This window comes from Falco biarmicus, chromosome 4, assembly GCF_023638135.1.
Source record: "Falco biarmicus isolate bFalBia1 chromosome 4, bFalBia1.pri, whole genome shotgun sequence".
Lineage (NCBI taxonomy): Eukaryota > Metazoa > Chordata > Aves > Falconiformes > Falconidae > Falco > Falco biarmicus.
This window is the reverse complement of record NC_079291.1, coordinates 46090450-46114640: the sequence shown is the minus strand read 5'-3', so window position 1 is coordinate 46114640 and position 24191 is coordinate 46090450. Positions and strand designations below refer to the sequence as shown.

At 43.1% G+C, this 24191-nt stretch overlaps 1 protein-coding gene and 1 long non-coding RNA gene across 3 annotated transcripts in view; one reads left to right on the top strand and one right to left on the bottom strand.

Annotated features, from left to right (window-relative positions):
- Positions 1 to 584, bottom strand: part of ZEB1 (zinc finger E-box binding homeobox 1) — a 126190-nt gene extending 125606 nt beyond the window's left edge. The window contains exon 1 of the mRNA XM_056338355.1: positions 463 to 584. Within this exon, the coding sequence (XP_056194330.1) occupies positions 463 to 520 (58 nt within the window). The 5' untranslated portion in view covers positions 521 to 584. The remainder of the gene's footprint in view (positions 1 to 462) is intronic.
- LOC130149085 (uncharacterized) lies at positions 27 to 22603 on the top strand. 2 transcript variants are annotated; one of them, XR_008821777.1, is made up of 6 exons: positions 27 to 287; positions 654 to 740; positions 1360 to 1523; positions 9083 to 9312; positions 11442 to 20847; positions 21909 to 22603. It is a non-coding gene; the product is annotated as an uncharacterized LOC130149085 (long non-coding RNA). The 2 variants fall into 2 exon arrangements; XR_008821776.1 differs by lacking the exon at positions 27 to 287 and having other exon boundaries at positions 584 to 740.
- The last annotated feature ends 1588 nt before the right edge of the window (positions 22604 to 24191 follow it).

Below are 24191 nucleotides of genomic sequence, written 5' to 3'. Positions count from 1 at the left end.
CGCTCCGCCGGGGCGCGCAGGTAATAAGTTTCGGAGTTGGGTCTGACGGGGCCGGGCGGGCGACGGAGGCTCCCCCGCCGCTCCCCGCGAGGCTCGGCGTCCCCGCCCGGGCCGGAGGGCGGCGGCGCGGCCGGGGGGCCCCCTGAGCCCGCTCCCCGCAGCGGCGGCGGGGCGGTCGCGGGGCGTGTGGGGGAAGGCAGCGTGTAACGGTCCCGGACAGGCGGCGGAGTGCGGAGGCACCGCTAGGCGGAGGAGGGAGGCAGGCAGCGAGGCGAGGGAGGCACCAGGTAGCGGATATAACGGTGCGGAGGGAGCCGGGCTCCCGGCGAGGAGCGGAGGGGGAATTACTTTCGCGCCCGCCCGACCTCCCCCCTCCGCGCTCGGGACGGCTCTGCCCGGCCCCCGCCCCGGCCCCGCCGCCGCCCCAGCGCAGCCGGGCCGCTGCCCCGCGGGCTGACTGACCGTTATTGCGCCTCGGGTTCGCCTGCTTCCTGCGCTTACACCTGGGGCCATCCGCCATGATCCTCTCGCTTGTGTCTAAATGCTCCAGTCACCTCCTCCCCCGCCCTCCCCCCTCCCTCCCCTCCCCTCCCCCCCGGACCTGGTTTACGACACTGGGTGGTTTTACTTTTACATCACCTTCCTACACCTAGTGCTCGGCCGGAACCTTGTTGCCAGGGGAGACGGGCGCTTTACGGCAGGACGTTTGAACGGCGGCGGGGGAAAAGTTGCGGCCGCAGGTACCGGCAGCGGCGGCCGCGGCCGGGGGAGGCTCGCGGGGCGGCTGCGGTCTCGCCCCGGGGACCCCCGACCCGCCGCGGGGTGCGGCCCCCCGGTCCTCTGCCGGCGGCAGCGGGGGGATCCCCGCGGGGCGGGGCGGGCTGGGCTGGGCTGAGGGGGCGGGGGCCGCGGGGGAGGGGGGCGGGGGGGGCGCCGATCCCCGGGGAAGCGAAGGGGGATCCCCGCCGTCGGCGCGGCCCGCGGGGGAGCCCTTCCCGCCCCGCCACCGCCGCGTCGAGGCACCGGCTCGCCGCCTGCTTCCCGCCCCGCTGCCAGGTGCCTCCCTCCCGCGGCCTGCAGGGCGCAACCCGTCGGCCGCCGCCCCCAGGTGCAGCGCGGGCGGCCGGGCCTGGCGGGGCCGGCCCTGTGCCCGCCCGGCTTCCCTCGCCCCCACGCCGGGCACCCGCCTCCGGCGCTGGAGCAGTGGTGGGGCTGGCACCGCCGCAGGGTCCTGTCCCCCCCGCGCCGCGCAGCCAGCTCCCCGCCGCCCTTACCGTAACCCGGCCCGGGCAGGGGGCGCGCCGTGCAGGGGTGTTGGAAGCGGCGGGCTCAGACCGTGACTGTAATCTCGCCTTGCAGGCCCCATCAAGAGACAACAGCCGGGCGAGAGTCGTGCTGTTGACGCTGCATGTGAAATCTGTCATTCTTGGGCTTTCCTTAACTGTACTTCCCATTTCTATGAAGAGGGGAAGAGGTATAAAGTTCAGCGCCCTAAAAAAATAGAAAGGGAAGGTTTTTCACAGGTAATTAATAAATAATCTCCTTTGGGCTTAATAAAATATGTAATGTATTAAAAATTAAAACATTACCATCAAACACTCATTCTATTTATTTACTGCTGCTTCTCAGGCAATAAAAATAAAGTTTCCATTTCTTTCTAGGCCTAATTCCTTTTTTTCTCTCCTTATTCTTTTTATTCTTTATTTACAGTTCTGTGCTTCTGGCCAATTCTTTTATCCAACTAAGTTTCAGTGACAGTGTTTATGTTAATGGGTACTTTTTATAAGTACTTGATAAGCTACTGAATTTGAGGCCTTTAGGTATTCTACACTGTTTCCCCAAGGTGTGTGTTCACACACTGTAACATACTGCCTCATCTCATGGATACTGAACCCTGGCAGTCAGTAAAAGTATCTTTTATCTGAAGCTTCCCAGAAGTCACTACAATCAGAAATGCTTACAAAACAAAACAAGTATAGGGCTAAAATGGATTTGGTAAAGTTTGGTAAAGACCTAGAGGCATTTTTTTTCAAAATTAATCGTACTCTCAGAAACTTACATGAGTCGTGGATTTGGGTACTCGCATGGAAACAGTTGTTGCCCTTCTTTACAGGTTACAAATCATTTGTCTAATCTCAAAAAATTTGTAAATCTAGGTGTAGATACATGCATAGGGTTTAGATACATATCTTTACCCAGTGTGCAATGGCTGCTGACCTCAACTATTTAATGAGGGTCTACCTGGGAGTTGTTAAAGGGTAACAAATCAAACAGTACAAAGTGTTTGATGGAAGAACAGAAGCCATTTAAAAGCATTAGATTCGGCATTAGCTGGGAGTTCCAAACCCCTAGTACAAGGGTAGCCAAGAAGCACAATGTGAAACCAACGACAAGATAAAAATGAAACATCTGCAAAATTCTGAGTGAGTGAATTACAGAATCACGGAATGGTCAGGGTTGGAAGGGACCCCTGGAGATGATCTAGTCCAACCCTCTGCTAAAGCAGGTTCACCTAGAGCAGGTTGCGCAGAGTCGTGTCCAGGCAGGTTTTGAATGTCTGCAGAGAAGGAGACCCCACAGCCTCTCTGGGCAGCCTGTTCAGTGCCCCATCACCCTCAAGCTAAACAAGTTCCTCCCCATACTCAGATGGAACTCCCCGTGTTGCCATTTGTGCCCATTGCCCCTTGTCCTGACTGAAAAGAGCCTGGCCCCATCCTCTTGACACTCACCCTGAAGATATTTGCATGCATTGTTAACATCCCCTCTCAGTCTTCCTCTTCTGCAGGCTAAACCGGCCCAGCTCTCTCAGCCTTCCCTCATAAGTGAGAATTGCAAAGATTAAGGCAGAATCTCATTTTTGTCCTGCTTTAGTAGTTCAACATCCTTGCTTGTCAGCTTTTTGTGCAGAATACCTGTGGTCATGCAAGTGCTTGCAAATGAAGGCTAATGGTGTTTTGGAATTTTTGAATGTTTTTATCATTTTGTGGATTAATTTAACCAAAAGTCACATACAGATTTTGATGCTGGTTTTAGTTCCTTAAAGTCTGTCATATTTAAGAAGGTAGTTGTATAAATAAAAAACCCCATAGCTGTAATAATATCTGTAGAGTTGTAACAGCATTCCCCTGCGTGCCCCCTCAAAATTCCAGGCCCCTGTTTAAGCACCTTTCAAGTAGTTTATTTTCATTGAGTTTTGTCACTTTTTAGCTCTGCATAAGAATTCTTGTCTGTTTTGGGCAATTTATGTTTCCTAACAAAATGAGGAGAGAAGCAGTCTCCTAGTGTTTGTTATAGCTCTTTTTCAAATAGCCATAGTGTCTGTTTGAGCATTAGTCTCTTGAGATTTCCAAGCAGCTGGGAGAAACCAGTGACAACTCTTGCTGCCCGTTAGTTTCTGAAGAGCAGAACTGAAACCGGCAGGAGCATTGCTAGCTCTACACTGCTATAGTTTTGATAAATGAGAGGAGAAAACCAAAGCAATCTTTGTATGTGTTATCTTTGATACCAAGTAGGTCTAGAAACTAAAAAAGCAGAGGATGGTGTTTTGCGTTAAATTATTGATTATTCCAATCACTATTCATTGTGAAAGTGTCTAATTCACAACTTGTAAATAGATATGTGGGTGGGTTGCTTTTTGGGGTTTTGTTTTTTTAAACTTTGATATGTTTAATCCAAGCAACTGAGCACTTCATATCTTTGTACACAAAGTTCCCATTATTTACTGTGCTAAAAAGCATCACAATTAAGGATGCAGCCACTGTCAACATGTTTTGACCCAACACAGTCTAATCCTGGATGCAAACCCACTAGTTAAAATTCCTGCTATCTTTGTAGTGTTCTGCAATACATGAGCACATTGTGTATGTAATTTAAACTGGTTAGTGCTGCAAGAATGAAAACTCCTGTTTTTCTTTATGGTGCACAGCTTTCAATCTGACTTTTCAGTCAAGGATGCAGGAATTAATGTATTAATTTGCAAAATCTCAGCAAAGCAGTATATTTTCTGCATCTTCCTAAATGTGGCAGGCTTAAGAATATGTTTCTTTAAAGGAGGAATTCTAAGACTGTGGTCATCCATAACAATTAGTTTGCCTCCAGTGACATAATTTGTGTGGGAATTTAGGCAACCTGTCTAGGCGTGATGTAGCTGTCACGTCAGATTGCATAGCTGCTGTATTTCACCTTTTTTGAAATTTATTCCCATTGTCTGAAGACAGGAATTAAAATACTTCAGTAGTCAAACTGGAGTATGGATGCTTGGAAACCAGCTAATGATTATTACAGATGGTTTTTGCCATTTAAAAATAGTCATGTATGTCGTGTTATGGTTTATGATCTCTGGAGTACGTATTATTAAATAAAAGCAATCAGTTGTCTGTTTGTATGCCTACTCCTTATTCATCTTTATGAAATGAAGTTTCACAACCTGTCGTGAGTATTCTAGATTTAATGGTGTTCATTTAGTTGAATGAATTTAGTATTACAGTGGAAAATGAGTCAGTGAATTGTTTCTTCTTTAATTTCTGGTTTGTGGAGATTTTTTTTTTCCTGATTTCCATTAATGAAACTTTGTTTTCACTTCTGTGTATTTTCTTGGAATGTCAGTTCCTAAAATTTACTTTTCAATTTATGATTTATTTTTTTAAAAAATGTGCCTTTTCTTCTCTGTAGAAATTGTAGTTGAAAGATTTACTAGGAGAACAATGACCCAGAAATACACAGCCTGACTGCAGCTAGCTGAGGAACTAATCTTGAATAAAATGTGGATTTTAGAGATATCAACATACGGTTTTAGTGCCCTTGCAGATGGTCTTTCAATTTCTATTTGTGCTTCCAAATGAATCTAATAAGTTTTGAAGGTGTACCCTGGGATGTTATACAGTCTCAAAAAATGGTAAAGCCACTTGAAATTTGCACATTCGCTTAGAGTGGAGTTTGTAAATATTTATCAGGAGAAATTATCCTTTTTTTACTTTTCTCAGCTTATATTTTTTTTTCTGGTTTTGTACTTTACTGTGTATGTTGAAGCTATGATTTCTAATAAATTGTCATGTCATTCATGACTTGAGAAGGCTGTACCTGCTTGAAAGATTTAAGTATAAGGATGTAAACCGCCATACAGCGTCAATGTGTACATAGCTATATACAGCTATAATGATTTGCATGTATGCAATTGACTTTTCAAAAATCTTCCTTGTTAAGAAAAGGTGTTTGTGAAGATCACAAAGGCCTTCTAAACCATTTTGTTTGCTCTCCTTTTGCCCTGCTTGTTGCATATTGTTTTTCTCTTGAAAGCAGTTAACGTGCTGATGACTGTGTCAGGGTGTTATGCTGTATAAAGTACATGTACAAAAACATAACGAAGACCTACAATTCAATTCTTATGTGAATTTTAACTTTAGATGTGATCTCTGTTTCAGAGCCTTCACACATGCAAAAAATTATTTTAGAGAAGGAAAATATTTGAAAAGGTCATTCCATATTCTTCATCCAAAAGGCAAATCTTGTGTGTTCAAAATGGAATTGGAATGCAAATTCAGGTACAAGCATTGGGTTGTGAACAGTTGTGATTTTTTTGTTTGTTTTCAAAGTACCTGGAGCCTCAGTTGAGAATGTCTACTTCAATACTTTATTTTGTACTGTTAGATACAGTAGCAAAATGCAATATCAAAGTACTAATTTTTGTTTTAAATTACACCTGAACTTCTGACTGATCAAATTACAGTTGTAGTGCAGTTAGATTACCCAGTTTTATTAGTAGCACGTTTTCCATTCATCTTTGTTTATGATGACTCTTCATAAGTGTTTTTATGCATTATATTATCTAATTAAACACTAATGTATTGTGAATATTTTCCCATATGGTTCATGTTTGTTTCCTTCTGTAACTTACATTCTGTTTCTGATTTAGTTCTACTCCTCAGCCCTCTTGCTGTTTGCTGTCACAGTTGTGTGCGATTGCTCATTTGGATCTCATTTGGAGCTATTCTCTTTGTTATGATATCTGTGCAGCTGGCTCACTCAGCTCTTTAAAGTCCAACTTAACATTGATTTCTTAATTATTTCATTGCATATTCTCATTTATATTTGGGGTTCTTAATTGCTGGAACACATTCTAATGTTAGATGTTATTAATTTGTTATTTCTCGTTTGTCTTGTTTTTTTCTCACTGCAAAGTGCATAATACTTCTGCAGGAAATGTTTGTTAATACATGAAGGAAAGCTGTTGTTTTGGAGCTGCTATAGTTTTGGAGCTTGCAGTGTGTCTTCTGGATATACAAAATTAACAAAGCAAGCCAGAAAAAGGAGTATGTAAGTCTATGAAAACAAACCAACAAATACAATTAAAAATCCAATTTTGCTTAAGAAACCTCAACAAGTCATCAGTTGATGCCATGAGGAAAAACACAGATACTGTAATGGTTATCTTCTGAGATGTGAACAGAAGCTTTGGTGTATTCAGCATAACTGGTCTGATTCCCCAATTTGGCAAGTTAAGGGTCTGTCTGGTAGATACAAACATATGGTATTAAAATGGGCAGTAGTATCTTTGAAACTCAGATGCACAGACCAGATCTGTTGGCACTACAGAGCTGTGTAAAATCTAGTGTAATTAAATCTGAGTTTAGTTTACTGGAGGAGGGAACAGCAGTTCAGTGCAAGAATGATCATGTGTTGATAAAGAATTGGAAAGAGACTATGATTCTCATGTAAGGCTATGCATATCAGGAATTTTTGGTTTCAAGGTAAAACAAGGCAAGCCTAGTTTGGATCCATCGAAACAATAAACCTTTCTTTTTTCCCTGGTGGAAATAAAAGCCTAAAAAGATTTTATGTGAGATCAAGTAGAAAATGTCTTTTTTTACCCAAGTATTAAAAGCTTGGGTTAGAGCAAGCATTCGTTTACAAGCAGAGGAGGTGGTCCAGGGGTTTTCATGAACCAAGTGATTTGAAAATTCCCTTTTATTAGGTTCCCTCTTCTTACTGGAGAGGTTTGAACAGAGATGTCCATGGTGAGCAGTACCCTAAATCACTGGGCTTTAGATATTCTGAAGAACTCTCATGTTCTCTTACTGATGCTGACTAACTGTGCAAGTACTGGAAGAAGGACAAGAACTCGGGTGTCATCTTAAGAGAAGGACTGAAATACTCTGCTCCTCTCACTACTTAGATAAATGTTCTGGCTGTTAGGTTATCTTTCTCTAGTTCAATGACTATTTTACGTAATTTATAGAAACAAAAAGCATTCCTCAGTGCAGATGAAGACCACCTGAATTGTTGTCTTTAGGAAGGTGAATTGGCATCATTGGTGAATGATGATGATTCAGATTCGTTTGAGGACAGAATCAAACCTTAGTTTTCAATATCCTGGAGGAACTCAGTGACTACTGGCATTTCATATTAAAGATGGATTACACCCAACATTTCATGCATGCAGGGTGTGTTCTGAATAGCCCAAATCAATTTCTGCAGAGCAGCGAGGTAGAGAAAAGCTGAGCTTGAAGATCTGCAGGTGTTTAGGTAGAGTGAAGAGCTAGGCAGTTGTAGGAATGACCAGAAGCAGATTTTCACATGCATGGAGAATTTAACTGAAAAATCCTGAATAACTAGGATTAGCTAGAAGCTGAAAGCAGTAATGGAGAGCTTTTTTTGGATTTAGATGCCTGCAGGATTTTGTCTGACCACTGTTTTGCAAATACAAAAGCTATCCAAAGTAATAAAACTAAAATTTGAGTGGTTCAGGTGATTTAATTTCTATTTAAAAGATTCATTGCCTATTTCAGTAGCTGTTGGTAGGCATTCATTGAAGCAGTTGATTTCTTGCAAGCAATGACTAATTCATGTTCAGTACCTGTAGTAGGTGACCATGCATGGGACTTAGCTGCCTTATGTGAAGTTTTACTTCTGGGCTAGTCCCTCCAGACGGCCTTTGTAGTTAGCAGGGATCTAGTCAGCAGAGCGTGGTATACCTCACAAGCATCTAAAGTTAAGTGAGACGAATCCCACCCCATCTCTTACTCTTGACATCAATCCAGTCAGTGACATATGCTTTCCTGTCGTAAGGTTTTGGGGGTTTACAGAGATGACTTCATCTCTCTGCTCAAATTTTTACTCCCAGTTTTGTTGGATGAAAAGTCCTAAAATCTGTTGCCTCACCTGGAACTGGTGTCTTTTTTGCCAAGTACCTTTAGATACCTTAATAAGGCTGTTACCAGCTCTCTGGTTCCTGCATAATGTACCATATATCACACAACACCAAAGGCAACAAAAGCATTTGTTATGGCGTGAAAGAAAATTGCTTTTTTTCATTTATTTGTAATCCAGCCAGATGTTTATAAAATATTTGTGTAGGCTTAGCATAGAGAGGGTAACTGTGAAAATCTTATTCTGCGAAGATGTATCATCCCAAACCTCCAAATTTGTTCCTGCAGGTGTGCTTGTATTTGGATTCATCGTTGTAGCACCTTGAACAAGAGGACAGAAGAAATTTTCTTAATTGTTATTAATAGAAGTGTTTTGGTGCCATGCCATTTATTCTAAATAACATCAAGAACTTCATGGGTTTCATTGCTAATTTTAGATGTAGGTTTAATTTGCAAAATGGAAAAGCTCCTCACTACAATAGCGTTCTTCACCATGAATCCAGGACTATACTTACTTGCATGCTTCATCTTAGAATACTTTATCTTTAGTTGGTGATTGCTTCATAAGGACTGCTCTGCTCCTTAATAGTATTTATAGGCTCCAAGATGTTTTTGTCTTAACATTGTTGCTTGCTTAAATATTTATTCTGGAAGGTCTGAAAAATTATGCTTGCAAGTACTGTTAATTTCCCCTAAGAAAGGTAGCTTATGCACAACTATTTTTCAGAGTCTCTTTCAAGACATTTTAACTACAATCTAGTCTTAATCTGAGTCAGACTAAATCACATTTTCTCCTGAATAGTAATGTACTACATTAGTTTTACAGCCTCTGAAACTGCATTTTAAGGACATATGCATTGCTGGGGTCTCCATTTCCCTCAAACTGATGCATACTGATACGAATCCTAAGCAAACAGTTTATGTGCTGTTTTTTCCAGGGATATAGTGATGGATAACCCTTTCTGTTGACTTGGGCAAGACTGAAGAAAAGAAAGCAAACAGACAGACCTGTCTATTGCTGTGTCTACCTAGACTGAAATGCCAGACTTAGCAAACAGGCCATTCTTCATGCATAGAAAAAAATACTGGACAGAGTATCCAGCCAGCCAGGGATCATCAAATGTACCAGAGCAAAATCCATGGTTAAACTGAAATGGAAATATTTAAGGTAAGTTCATCTGTGTGTTCTTTTCCTTGCTTGCTACTCGATGCTGTCTCTCATGTCCTACTGCACAAGAGCTCAGGATGCCTTTCTTCACTAGCTTTTCTTACCTTTCAGAATATTAAAAAATATGCATAACAATTTTAGATAACATTTATGGTGTATATCTGTTACTACATCAATCTGTTTGTATATACACACACATGCATAAAGCTGTTTTTGAAGATTAGGAAGGTCACAAAGTCATGGGCTTGGCCTAGATTCGTGATCCCTTGGTTATACCCACATCTGCCTGCCCCATCCCTCCCCAAGAGATTACTACCACCACAGCTGAGGCTGCTGTTCAAATCCCTGTGTATTAGCAAAGCAAAACCAGCGGTAGTTCAAATTAAAAGTACTATGCTGGACCAGCAGCTGCAGACTCAGTCTTTCTCCCATTTATTTGAAGTGGCTGAAGAGGTTACCATTTCTAGTTATATGATCAATGCTGTTTTCAGCTGCTCTCAGCTATAACCAGCATGGATGACAACATTACAGAATGGAAATATTAATGCTTCCCTTTTCAGTCATAGAGCTACATTACCCCATCTCTTCCTGCACCTTAAGAAGATGTGTAGCTCAGCAATGTATTAATATATCTTTCCTCCATGTTTAAAATAGTTCCCAAATCCTACTCATGCAAACCCCAGTCTGAAGACAGTCTTGGAATTTGCATGTAAGGCAGTTCTAGACAGATGCTTACATTTAATTTTGACTTACATGACACGCAATATATGGGAAGTCATACATCCTGTCAGACACGTTTCATTCATCAGAGTTCATTTTCCAAATGCTTTGAGAAACTTTGAAGAATCACAACATGGGAAATTCCTTAAGCAAGAAGAGTGTTTGAGGATTCATTTGGACTTTCTTGTTCCAACAGCATCTGCTATAATGATAACTACCAGCTAGGGGTCTGCATCTCTGCATCTCTGCAGGAGAGGAGCACGGGGGAGTAGGTAACAGAAAAGCTCCAAGTACTTTTTATTCCACTTTCCTGCTGGGAAAAGGTTCAGATTTCTCCAAACCTTTTGCTCTTCCCCATCAGAATCTCAACAAACTCATCAGGAAGCTCTTTCTTCCTCAGCTAAAAGAATGTCAAAAGCACTTCATTTCCCTTTTGCAGTCCTACTTGGATCTAAATCTGCACTTGACATTTCATGCTACGCCCAGTTCCAACAGATGTAGGCTCTGTGGCCTTGCAATTAGGTACTATGTTAAGTGATATCTAATTTTAGGAGATGCCATATGGCTTTCCCTGTATTTTCCTAGAGAGTTTATGAAAGGTAAGCATGCTGTTTCATTGGAGGGATCCATCACTTCCTGAAGTCATGGGAACACTCATGCTTCCTCAGGATGATTCAGTGCTCTTTGGACTGCAATCCATCACCAGACTGTGCAGAGCCCTTCCTACCTCCAGATATGATCTCAAAAAGAAAACATAATAATTAGTATCAGGGCATTTATCTGGAGCCTAAGAATCTAAGTTTCAGGATGAAGATATAGGAGTCGTTCTTCTGTCTTTCCCATTAGAAGATGCCAGTTGATTTTAGGGACTAGTAATCTCCAATTTTTAAGTTACTATTCATTTCAGTGTAAGAGACCTCTCTTCTATTATCTGATCATCTGAGATCCTTTTACAAGAAAAACATCATTCCAGTATTAGAATATTTCAGGTTGCCATATTTACTCAGAACATACTGAAGCAGGATGCAAAGCAGTGTCAGAAGAAAGCTACACTTCTCCGTTGGATGCTGAGTATAACCTTCCGGTCTAAAGAGAATCAAAGAGTTTAAGAAATTACTGGCTTAGTGTCATGCAGAAAATAATAAGCAGTGATTTAATAATAATAATGACACTTAAATATAATTATAATAATAAACCACACAAAGACGAAGCTATGTTGATTATGATACATGTTAAGACATCTTGGGGTTAAGATACACATTGAAGAGTGTCAGGGTTGTCTCTGTGCCTCTCCCATTAGGAATTAGATCACATTCCACAAGTCTGAAGGTAATCTTCTTGTTATCATTTTCCATTATTAAATTTTCGGTGCTGCTCTGTCAAGCTCTAACCACGTGTTTCCTAAACAGAGTCCATCTGACAAGTTGTCTGCTTGCTGGCAGCACATCCGTCACTTGGAGCATTTTTCCTCCTCACCTGACAGCACTGCTTATCCAACTGTTCTCAGAGTGGGAATCTGCAGAAGGCACTTAAAGAAGAGACAGAGGAGGCTGTCCCCGGAAAGCAGCGCTCTTTGAAATGAATACAGGGAGGTTTTTGGCCGGTGCCTCACCATATTCTGCTGAGTCAAGTCAGCATTAAGTGAATACAAATTCTCCCTTGGGAGTCCTAATTGCAGCTGAGGATCTGAGGAAGTTATGGAAGGAAACAGGAGGGCTGCAGTGCTCTCATAGCTGCTTCTTTTGAATATCCAGGAAACATACAAGGAGAGACCCATGACCCACAGGACCCGAGAACTGCAATTGCAGGCCATATCCAGCTTTACTTGTGTTGATTTCATCTGATCCTATTGCAGAGAGATTTTGGGATGATCAGTTAATCAGTAGCAAGTCCCTACAGAGCTGTCTATAATGGGCATTACTATGAAATTTGCCAGCATCAGTGCTGTATCTTTTGTGCACACAGCTGCTGGTGCTTAGTGTCCATTTCTCCCTGCATAGATTGATGTACATGGCATCTGATAATTTTTTTAGTGTATTTAGTATATTGTAACAATTTATATCATGAGTGTGTCAATGCAACTTGTGGAGGGTAATCAGCCTATAGTTACCCTTCATTTATCTACGGGCAGTAAAAAGTAAAAAGCGGTTATTGGTCCTTTCTTGGAGTGACACAGCTGAAATCCATCACCCAAAACATAACGGTGGGCCATATTGTCCGGAGTTGGCTGTGCAGATGGAAGGAGGGATGGGTGGAAGTGGGTGTCACTGGCATACAGCCTGCAAAGCTGCTTGTGAAAGGGTGAAGAGAAGGAACAACAGGAGAAGCAGAAGTATGCTTTGGGGAGAAAGTCCAGCAAAAGTACTTTTTCAGCAAACTGCTGCCTAAAAAGAGCCTTGAAATGGCAAGCACAGGAGCTGCCTTGTAGTGTTTAATTCCTGCTTGGTTAGAGAAGCCATAAACCAGAGGTTTCTGAAAACTTCTGATTTGCATTTGGCAGCCAACAGCTTCAAGAGCGGATCAGGGCATGGAGGGGCCTACGTCAGCCCCTGCCCACCTATGCTCCCGCGCTCCCCAGGGCTCCCCTCTGCCACCCCTCTGAGCAGCCCGGGGACAGCACCCATCTGTGCCTGATTCAGCAAAACAAAGAAGCAGGATGAGGTTGGAAGAGCTCCTAAGGCATCAGCCAGTAATTAAGAATCCTCATTTAGGAAGAGCCTTGAAGCAGGATGATGACCTGTGTCTGGGAAGTAAAGGCTGGTCTTTAAGTCAGTGGCAGTGGCTTGAGAATTCTGGGGTTGCGTTTTGTTCAGGTTTGGTTTTTTAAGTTTTGGAGGGTGATTTGGTTTGGTTTGGGGGTTTTCTGGTTTGGTTTTTTTTGGGGTGGTGGTAGTGGTGGTGGTGCTGTTTTGTTTCTCTCATTTTAAATATCCTTACTTCATATTCCTAAGTGGTTTAGAATTAAGTGCTCCAAAATAGTGAAGCACAGATAAAGAACAAGAGAATTTCCACGTGTCTGAAATAGTAATCATCCCCAGAATTCTGAGTATGAATGTTTGATACAGTGTTACAAAAAAATAACAAAGCTACCTGTAGTGGGACATCAGGAAGATTTCCCAGAATATTCTTTGAAAGTGAGCAGTGCCTTGAACCTATCGAAGTAAAAGTCCAATGGAGTATGATCTTCACCTGGCACATGCTACCTTGCTTTCAGCCATTTTTTACACTTTGTTTTTGTCCATCCACTTTCAGATGTAACTAATCTCCCCTGGGTGGCAATTCCAGCATTGCTGCAGAAATTGTCCCACTGCACATTCTGTAATAAAAAATACGCCACAACAGGTTATATTTAACAAGGAAAAGAGGAACAGAAAGTGGTACATCTGCACAATGAATATAATATAGCATTGACTTGGAATTTCCTGACTTCAGCAGTCCCTCCGAAATAATAATGCATTAATAGAATTACACTTAGCTTTCTGCTTTTAAAAGGAAAATATTTGAAAGCAGAAGTCTTTTCATCTTCCAAGTTCTTCTGGCTCTGTGTGTGAGATAGTGGAAATAACACAGGACTGTGTAACCACAGCAAACAAGTGGAGTGGGAATTTTGTAGCTGCTCGGCTGGCCCAAAGCAGAGCAGTAGTGAAGGAGCAGCCTGGATTTTGGATTTAATAGGTGGAATATTTTTTCCCCCTAAACTCCATTCATTTCTATGGATAAAATAAAATTACTCTGTTGCAGGCAGAACTGGTGGTGACCTGTAATTAAGGATATCTGACATTTCCATTATAAGAGGCAGGTTTCAGTTGCCTATAGTTTCAGCTGTTGGTTGGTTTAAATTTTAACTGATTAGGCAAGAGTTTCCTTTTCTGGGTATCCCCTGCAATCTGACTTTTTTAGAGGGATGCAGTAGAGAAAGAGTGAGAAGTTCATCAAATTGTTCATCAGTATCTATAAAGCAGTTAAGCAAAGATACGTTCCTTTGACCATATAGAGAAGCTCTAAACTCCTTGCTTAAAATTTGGCGAGTAAGTCACCCCCTTGTTGGGATGTCTTTTCAGCTTTCTGTGGAAAATCTTGGCTGATACATAAGCAGGAGAAATTTGTTCAAATTTAGCACATGGATGTGCAAAAAAAAATTCCATCTACTTTGAGCATGCTCCAAAGCAGGGACAGAATTAGCTCACTGAGGAACACTTGATTGATCCACCAGTAAAATGCTGAAAGGCAGCAGAAATATGTACATATTTAACCTCCCAGCAATTTTAACTTCAGTGGGGCTTAGCTGATGAAATGTATAAAGTCATTTTTCTTTCCTGTTTTACCAGTAAAATTCCCTGATATAGACAAACCTTCAAAGTGTAGACTTTATTCTCTCTCTTATAAATGAATTTTATCTTTAGCATCACTGTAAAACCAAAAACATGACCCTGTGACTCACTGACTTCTTCCTAGGTGTTTTTCTAGAAGGCATTACCAAATGCTCTTTGGATACTGACATTTTTAACCATATTAATAAAAATATCAACAATGTGCACGGATGACATAATTTTGGGATCTCGATCAGTGGAGATTGATTGACATTACCTGTATATAGCACTATGTCTTAGCACCATTCTCCATTAAGTCTGGGTTTAATATCCAACCCATTGCTACCAATCAGGGTATCATTGATGCGCCACAGTCACAGGCTTTTGTTCTGAAGCTTCCTCAGTGCTCTACCAAAGCAAAAATCCCTTCTTCTCTTCATTGCCCATGCATCTTCCCCCTTTTAGCTTTTTGCTGTCATCCATAAAATCTAAGAAATGAAAAGGTGTAGAAACTGCATTATTACTGGTAAAAAACCAGCCTTGCTATTATTTACAGAAGCAGCACCAATCTTTTGTTTTCACCATAAGAGAGCAAATGTGTTTGTTTTCCTTTGCAGGGTATTTGGTATGTCAATAATTTAAGATATTAGGGTTTGACACTTCACTGTTTTCCTGAGGGAGTATTTGGAGATAAGTTCACAAACCACCAGGTTTTAAACAAGACACATTGCTCCTGGTTTGGGAACGGCTCTTAGAGCTGGGTGTAGTGTGCACCGAACGTCAAGCAGCCTGGCTGATGGGCTAATGCCATCATTGCCCGGACTCCCTGAGGGGCTGATGGGGGTCAGGCCATAGAGGGGTTATGCATCTTCTTCCGTTTAACTGCAGGCTTACAGCAAGCCTGAGCAGCTTTTCCTGAAGTGAGCTTGAGCATGGGATCAATGCGAACACATACATTCTGTAGCTTCGTGGGACCTAGAAGATCCGGCGGGAATACGTATGCATCTCAGTCGTGATTGCTGCAAGCTGTGATCATGACCAGGGACATTGCAGAGCTTCAAGACCATGTTGAAGACCATGTTAAGGTTAATGACATTATTTACAGCATGCTGAAAGCATCCTTCCTCTGTAAGATATAGAAGAATAAACAACGTGAACTGGGACTTTTTTGATGTGTAAGTTCAACACATTGCTGCATCATAAAATCATCTAGGAAATTTTGTTTGGGGGTGTGTGGTTCAGACTAAAGATATAATACTGATTTTCAGTAATTAAAAAGTGCAATGTGTATGGTGTTTACAAATTTTAGAAGCTACATCAGGGTTTTGTCTACCGCTTGTATGGTATCTACCTACTACATGTCCTATCATTTAGCATAAGGGGAAAAAATATGCTGGCGTTGTTTTTTTCCATCTGTTCCATAACCTTTGATACGGAGCTTCTAAAAAGTTTAAAGCAGACTAAACAGGGCACAGTCAAAACAGTAAGGCAGCTTTTCATGCATTCTTTAAATCAGATGTTTTAATTCTAGTTTTCAGTTTGTTTGCTAATTAGAAAACAGGTCTGCAATGTGTTATCTATCTTCTTCCATTTGAATCAATAAACAGAGAAGTCATGAGAAAGGGACCTCTTCCCTTCAGGGAGTCTTTTCTTGTTAATGTTGACTCAGGTTGCTAGTGCTTATTCTTGTCTCCTTTCCTCTTCTGCCTGCTTCCCAGTCTTTTCTCTTTCAGTTCCCCCTCTTGTTTCCCAATGTGAGATCTGTTGCCTTACACACAGCATGTATGCATTTGTCCTTTATGTTTACCTGCTGTATCATGAGTGCACTGTATTTTTCAGTCTGCATAGCAAAAGTAAACTCTTTAACCAGACTGAATGATGCTTTTTAAGCCTATAAAATTTTCAAACGTGAGTTTCATTGAAAGTGAAACAGATAAATACTTCAGCTACAAATAATGAATGTGCATTTTTAAATAACTGGTGAGACCTGTTTGGAATTATCCTGAAGGTTTGCCTCCTACCTGAAAAACCTGCTGGCTGAGAAATGAGTACTTTATGTGCTTGCAACTTGATAACATTGAGATAAGTTATTAAATGGTCTCAATTTTTTTATTTGCTCTGTGCTTTTGGACAGCATAGTCAGATTTTATACCTTCTCTTTTATGCTTAGCAGAGTCCAGTTCCTGCAGAGGCTTTACAGGTATATTTAACTTTATTTTGGTTAACTGTCTGTGTAAAGACTTTTTAGATTTTGGACCCTGAATAGTTTCTTCCTTGCTGAAAAGACCACTTTAAATTTCAATAGGGAAACAGAAAAGTCCCTTAACAACTTTTAAGGAAGCTTTTAAAACAATGATTTGAGGATGTACTATTTAAAGTGAATTGCATCAGATGCTGGCTTATTTTGAAATAGAAGTCTGAATAGCAGTGACCTGCCTTTTGTGTGTTCAGGCTTGCTACTAGGAGATTCAAAAACTATTTGTAAGGGAGTGAATAATCAGAAATTCAAGTGTAACTGAATGCTGTGGGGTCCAAGGGCTGCAATTCCCACTTGTATAAGCATTAGCAGGATATATAGGGTCCCTGCAGACTCTAGATACACCTTGCTTGTACTCTGTATTGCTCCTGTGTGTCAGCTCTGAAGGGTTTCTCCTGTCATCTGGAAATAAAGAAAGGTCAGTTAAAACAAATATCATAAAAGGACACGGTAGAATTTTTCAAATTTTAGAGACATTATCTATCTTCAAATCCCCTCACTAGACCTACATTAAAATAATGATCGCAACCCAAATATAGAACATTTGAACTGTCCTTTTCCAGGCCAGATGTGCTGTGTTATGTAATGCCAATTCACGGTGATTGCTGGAGCTTGGAGTAAAAGGAAAATGAACATATTGTAGATATTGTTCCAAAGAGCAAACGTTATAAAAAAATGTTATAAAACTCAAGGCCTTAAGCAAAAACTTTTAGCAAACACAAATTCTACACAGAGCCTTGCCTACATGGAGGCTGATCTCTCCAGCAAGGTACAATTCAGCCACAGGCCCCAGAGGTTTCAGTAAGACGAGAGTCCAAACACACATCCCTACACCAGTACGTTTTACCCAGATACAAAAGCATTGTTAACTCCTAAGAGCTTATTCCTCTAGGCACGGCACTTTTCTAAGTTAAATGCACCACAGCAGAAATTTTCTCCATATGCTTTTCAAAACCCTATTAAATAAAAAACATCCAAGCAAGTAGTTGTTGATACGTATGTGCAACAGGCTTCCCAGAAATTCTTTGGAAATAGAGCATCAATGTTCCCCACTGTTCGCAGGGAGGAAATCTGCTGAGTTCAGACGGCTGTAATCAATCCACATTGCAAAGTCACAAATGGGGAAACAAAGGACAATCGCTGCCCATTTTTTGCACTGCGGATGCATTAATCAGACTCCATTTTCTTCACTGCTTCAGAATGCATTCTCAGGGGGATGTGCCAGCCTCCTGCCTCCGTTGGTTACATAGCTGTCCCCTGTCACTGCAGCCAGAGCTGGGACAGCACACTCACCACTTGAAGCATTTCACAGTTGTGATCCCAAGCAGAAGACCAGTGCACTGGAGAGGCAGATACACCAGGGGAAAGACTTGGAGTATCTACACGAAGTGTCTGAACACGTATAGGGAGCATACCACAAGAGTCACCGAGCTCAGTCGACTCCGGGAGCATTTCTTATCTTTCAAACCTCTTTTCACTGTGAAGAAAAATTTCTTCCTTTTCAGGCATTCTGTAGCAAGAGCAAAAATAGGAACCCAGTTATGCCTGGCCTCGCTGCAGGGAGGTGAGAACGGGTGAGGACGGAGGGTGCTGTGCTGCGGTTACGCCTAGGGCACAACCTGTGCAGGAACTCGCTGTCCCCGACCGAGGCACGTAACCTTTAGCAGCTCACTTGTTCTGGGAGGGGATGGCAGAGCAGCTGCACTCTGCCAGAGCAGCAGGGGAGACTGTACCTGAGCTCTGTTCCTTGAAGGGCTAAGCCTTGGTGTATTCATATTTTAGGCACCCTTTACCTCCACCTCGTAGACTTGTGATGCAAGAGAGGATGGATGAGTCTTTCCCTAGGCTATTTAGGAGAAACCTGCTTCCATCTGGGAGAGGGACTCAGCAGTAAATGGGCAGCATTGGTAGGCGATTACAGCACCCCCATGGCTTCAGACTCTTTGTGAGGCTGACTGAGGGGTAGGAATAGGCAGGGGTAGGTTGGCAGCTCGGGTGCAGCAGACACCAGTGATCTGCCAGCTCTTTCTGCCTCGTGCTCTGTCACTAGACCCAGATAACTGGGCCTGTCTGCGCCCAGTCTGAGATCTCTGACGTCGCTCTGGGAAGGCTGGTGTGCCTGCGCAGCTCTCAGGCATTGTTCAGAAAAGCCACTGTGGGTTTTCAAACCCATTTAGTTCTGCAGATGTGTTTCATCGCTACTGTGTTTCTAGATCTGTGCCCTTTTTTTTACCTTTAACATCAATAACATCAACAAGAGAGATTTAAAGGCAGCAATCATATCTCCCCTCTGGCTTTATTTAGCAGCTTCTTTTAGTCTCATAAGGTAGTTTACTCATAAAATAAACCACTTAACCTTGTAGCCTTCCTCTGCACCTATCCCAATTTGAATGTCTTTTCTGAATGCTAGTGACCCAGTGACTCAAAAGATGTCAGAAGAGGTGTTGCCAATGCCTTGGACAAGGGCCGGAATTCTTCCTATGCTCTACCAACACTTTTTTGTATCCTGTGATCATGTTTTCCATCCTATGATCACATTTGCAGTTTCTCAGGACCGCGCTGACTGGCAGGCTGCGGTAATCCTGTGATCAGCCAGTGTGTTCATGCTCATCTCCCTCCTCTGTTGTTTCTGTTTCATTCTTGTTGTTAGCTGAAGCTCTTGATCTCACACTTTCTTCTTTTAAGTTTCAGCTCATTTCTGTTATCTCACTGCCCCTTTCTGACTCTTTCAGAAAAACAAAAAATGCTCTATTGTTGATGCCACCTTATCCTCATTATTATCTATTCATTTTCCTCAAGGGACTGGTATTTTATGTAAAATAATCATGTAAAACTCTAAGTAGGAAAATCAGGAGGCCTTGCTCTTTTTTAAGTAGGATCAATCAAAAAATACCCCCACGCATAGATGCGGTGCTCAGTGACATGATTTAGTGATGGGCACAACAGTCCTGAGTTAATGACTGGACTTGATGATCTCAAAGGTCTTTTCCGACCTAAGTGATTCTATGATTCTGTGATCCTATGAATTCAGATAATCTTAGACAGCATGTACCTGCCCACTGCACCAGGGCTGGTCGCTTGTGGAAAGCCAGTGTTGCAGTAGCTGGCAGCACGCAGAGTCTGCAGCTCACAGGGAATCACTGTAAGGCATGTATGCAATTGATTAAATGATATTGTGCACAGTCATCAAAAATGGAGCATCACAATACATGTAAAGATGTGCTTTGTTCTAATCTTTGCCTGCATAATATCAGGGGAACATGTATTTCTAGATAAAATAAATGTAAATGGGTATAACCAAGCCTGACAAAGTTACCAGACTTGCCAATTGCTGGAGGTAAGCTGAGAGAACATAAATTCCCCATCCAGTTCCCAATAAAATATTTTAAAAACTCACAGGTGGGGGATGAGCTGCTTTAAGGGGCCAGTACAGCAGGTCTCTGAGTGGAGTGATCCATGTGTCCCGCAAAGGTGGGCTTGATGAAGCGGTAGAGATTTTACAGGAGCTGAAATATAAATAAAGGAGAAAGGCAAATGTCTGAGGATGAGTCAGCCAAAAGGTGAATGCGTTTAGTCATAAGTGGGCTGTTTTGTAGATCACACCGCGACTCAGAAACCAAGATAAGGCTGCAGAGTCTGTGCTTGAACTTTTTAGAAATCTTTATTTATTACTAGAGGATGACATCCACAATGTCCCTGCTCCTTTCCTTCTCTCTTTTATTCAGCTCCTACTTCTTTAGCTTTCTGTTCTCTTGCTTTTTCCTTTTTCGCTTTAATTTCTTTCTCTAATTAAATTAAAAAGGACTGCATGTGACTTACAATATCTAACTTCTCACTGGCAATCCCAGATTCAGTAGTGATTTTAACTGACAGTTTGTAATTAAAGATAGAAGGTTTATAGGTTTCAACTGCATATCTGCATTTCTTGTCTTCTGAGTGTTTTTTGAAAACATAACTGTGTAAATCAGGACTTTTTATATGTGTATATGTATAAATATTTCTGCTTTTCTATCTGATCAGATTAGTGTTATTTAGGTCACCTCTAGTCAAAGAAGCCACGCTGGTATAGCAGTATCAGCTAGGGGAGTGATTGCTTTGGGTTGTTGGTGGGGTTTTTTTTTTTCCCTTTCTGTCTGGGGAAAATCTGAGTTTAATGTGCAGCAAAATTAGAAGAATCCCCACAAGGACACAACAAAAAATCATGCTTTTTCTGGGAGAGCTTACTTTCCTTTGGGTAAAGCTCTACAGGTAAAATTACTCTTTTTTTTTTTCTTCCTCTCCTCTCCTCTCCTCTCCTCTCCTCTCCTCTCCTCTCCTCTCCTCTCCTCTCCTCTCCTCTCCTCTCCTCTCCTCTCCTCTCCTCTCCTCTCCTCTCCTCTCCTCTCACTCTCCTCTAACTCTCCTCTCCAACTCTCCTCTCCTCTCCTCTCACTCTCCTCTAACTCTCCTCTCCAACTCTCCTCTCCTCTCCAACTCTCCTCTCCTCTCCAAGTCTCCTCTCCAACTCTCCTCTCCAACTCTCCTCTCCTCTCCTCTCACTCTCCTCTAACTCTCCTCTCCAACTCTCCTCTCCTCTCCAACTCTCCTCTCCTCTCCTCTCCTCTAACTCTCCTCTCCTCTCCTCTCCAACTCTCCTCTCCTCTCCTCTCCTCTCCAACTCTCCTCTAACTCTCCTCTCCAACTCTCCTCTCCTCTCCTCTCGCTCTCCTCTCGCTCTCCTCTCCAACTCTCCTCTCCTCTCCTCTCCTCTAACTCTCCTCTAACTCTCCTCTCCAACTCTCCTCTCCAACTCTCCTCTCCAACTCTCCTCTCCTCAACTCTCCTCTCCAACTCTCCTCTCCAGCTCTCCTCTCCTCTCCTCTCCTCAACTCTCCTCTCCTCAAATCTCCTCAACTCTCCTCTCGCCAAGCCGCGGGGGGCGGCCGGGGGCGAGAGGGGCGGCGGGAGCGGGAGCGGGAGCCCTGCCGGCGGGGCTCGGGCAACGTTTCCCCGCGCCCAATAGCTCCGGGCAGCCTGGCCGCGGGAGTAGCTGCGCAGCGGGAGGTGAGCCCAGGGGGAGCGGGACGGGACCCTGAGCTGCCGCGGCCGGGACGGAGGGTGCCCGGGCGGCGGGGCCGTGCCCGCACCCCGCCGGCGGCAGCGGCCCTCCCGCCGGAGCGCCTGTGCCAGGCAGGAAGCCGGGGGCGGCCACCCGCGCCCAGACAGGGCAAAAACCTCCGGGCACGTCGTGCTCTTCAAAAATAATTAATACTATAATTTTGACTACATAAAGTCCAATGATCTGGAAGTGAAATTATTCTCGTCTGTAGCCCTGCAGTGAGTTGGCCTTCTGAGGAGCGGCCCCTTCCCCTAACACCGCTCCGCAGCGCGGCGGCCGGCGTTCCCCCGCGGGGTGAGGTGACCTGCCGGCCGCCCCCGGAGGCCTGCGGCGGCGCCCGCCCGGCGCTCCCGGCAAGCCGTGCCCAGGGCTGCCCGGCTCCCGGGGCGCTTTCCGCGGAAGAGGATGCTGTGAAACGGCAAAATCGATCGGGTCCCGGGTCACTTGGCAATCCCGCTGCACGCCCGCACAAGTACGAAAGACTGGGAATGCTTAGTTAGTGCTGTTCTGCTACAAGAGCCCACCGCAGCCTTCCTATTTTGTCGGCATTTGCTCCCTTTTAGTATCAGTACTGCTCACTGGGAATTTGTTGTGAAGTAAAAGCCTTAAATGCAAAGTACTTCCCAGGCCAGTAAGAAATATTTAAACACTTCAGGCATTCAGTCTGTGATTCAGAGATTTATTTATAAAACTGTTGATTTTGGGACACTAAACCATCGCATTTAAACTGCAGGAGTGAGTCATATTTGTGGGAGGTAATTACTACCAGAAAGTACAACTAACTTTTGTAGGTTTCTCTGTAAAATGTCCACTTATGATCTGCAACTACTAAAAATAACATGCTTTGTTGAATTTCAGCACAAGTTATCTTTACAGAATTATGTGGCTTTATACATATATTCTGTTTTCCTGACATATGATAAAATAAATGACTCACATGCCTCAGAATTTATTTGGGTGTTTTATATGGACTGTCCTGACCAGGTAACTTGTTCAGCTTACGTACTTGTAATGAAAACCAAAGACTTTGTGGTAACTGCTAGAGAAAAGCCATTTAACATGGGAACAGCGATTGCAGCTAGCACTTAGTGTGTTTGTTCATCAGAAGAGTCTCTGATGTCTTGTATCATCCAAAACCATAATAATCTACTCAGTCTCTTTTCTTCTCCGTGGTTAATAGATCTTGTGAGCTGAGGGAGTTCCAGATGTCCAACACCTGCAGAAACTACTTGCAGAGCAGAAGGAACTTTCCTCATTATCCCTCAGTCATGACTGAGGAATCTGAGTTTATTTAACTTGTGGTCACTTCACAGCACTCCCTACTAGCAGATGAGTCAGATGCTATGCCACCTATCCCAAGAGAATACCCTGCAATTGGGTTCAGAAAAATAATGCCATCCGTCCTGGCATACGAGGCTTTGAACAGTTTTTCCCATGTCAATCAGGGACTACTTGAGGTGCACCATAAACCCAAGTGGCCTTTCATTGCTAGCAGACCCGGAATCGTTGCTAGCAGACCAAAAATGGAGTTGCTACCCAGAATTTAAACCACAGTCCTCTGAATATCTCCTTCCCCTCCAAAATGGGCAGTTTTAGAAGAGGCCTTCCTTTAAAAACTGCAATTACCTGTGTGTGCGACTTGCCAGGAGTCAGGTAGTCTCTGCTACATTTCCCAGGAATCCTGTGACCAGATCACGGTCAGGAAGTCTTTCCCCTGTCTTCCCTGGTCCTCCAAAGTGAATCCAGCTACCATCTTTGTGAGGTGATGGGGGGTCAGATGGTGGTAGGATAGGATGGGCCTTCCTCTTGCTTTTCCATAACTTTCTGAGGAAGAGAACTAAATATTGTCATCCTTAACTATGCTTCTTTGAGCAGCTCCACCCTACTCTACCGATGGTTCCCAGACAAAGAAGCGCTTTTTCCTGGCCTTTTTTTTTTTTTTTTTTTTTCCCCTTTCTTTTCTAGAATCAGATTTTAATTACCAGCTGGCTCAGGGCAAATATGCTGCACTTGGCCATGGCAACAGGGCTGGCTGGCAGAGGATTACTCCACATTAAGGTTGTTCCTCGTGCTGCTGGGATGCCAGTCCAATGTACCCACTCAGGAAGAGGGCTGGCTGAGTGTCAACCCACGCTTCGAGACATCACTCGTAGTGGGATTCAGCTGGTGGTCAGGGAAGGTCAGGACTGTCTTTCAGCAGCATTGGACTTGGGTACACCTTACATTAAGTAACAAATTGCATCTTTGAGATGCTGTATCAGTACTACTTGCTACAGCAGAATAGGGTTGGAAGGCAAATTGCCTTTTCCCTTGAATTCATTCTACAGGAACGTAGGAATTATGATTTCAATCAATTAATGGCCCACTCACTCTAGTGTCTTCAGCCAAGCAGCAATAATCCCCAGAGCTTCAGAGAAAGAGAAAAACCTGGTAATAAATATTTATATAAGATGCTTTTTAGGCAAAGTTCTTCCTAATACCAAAGTTATTTTTG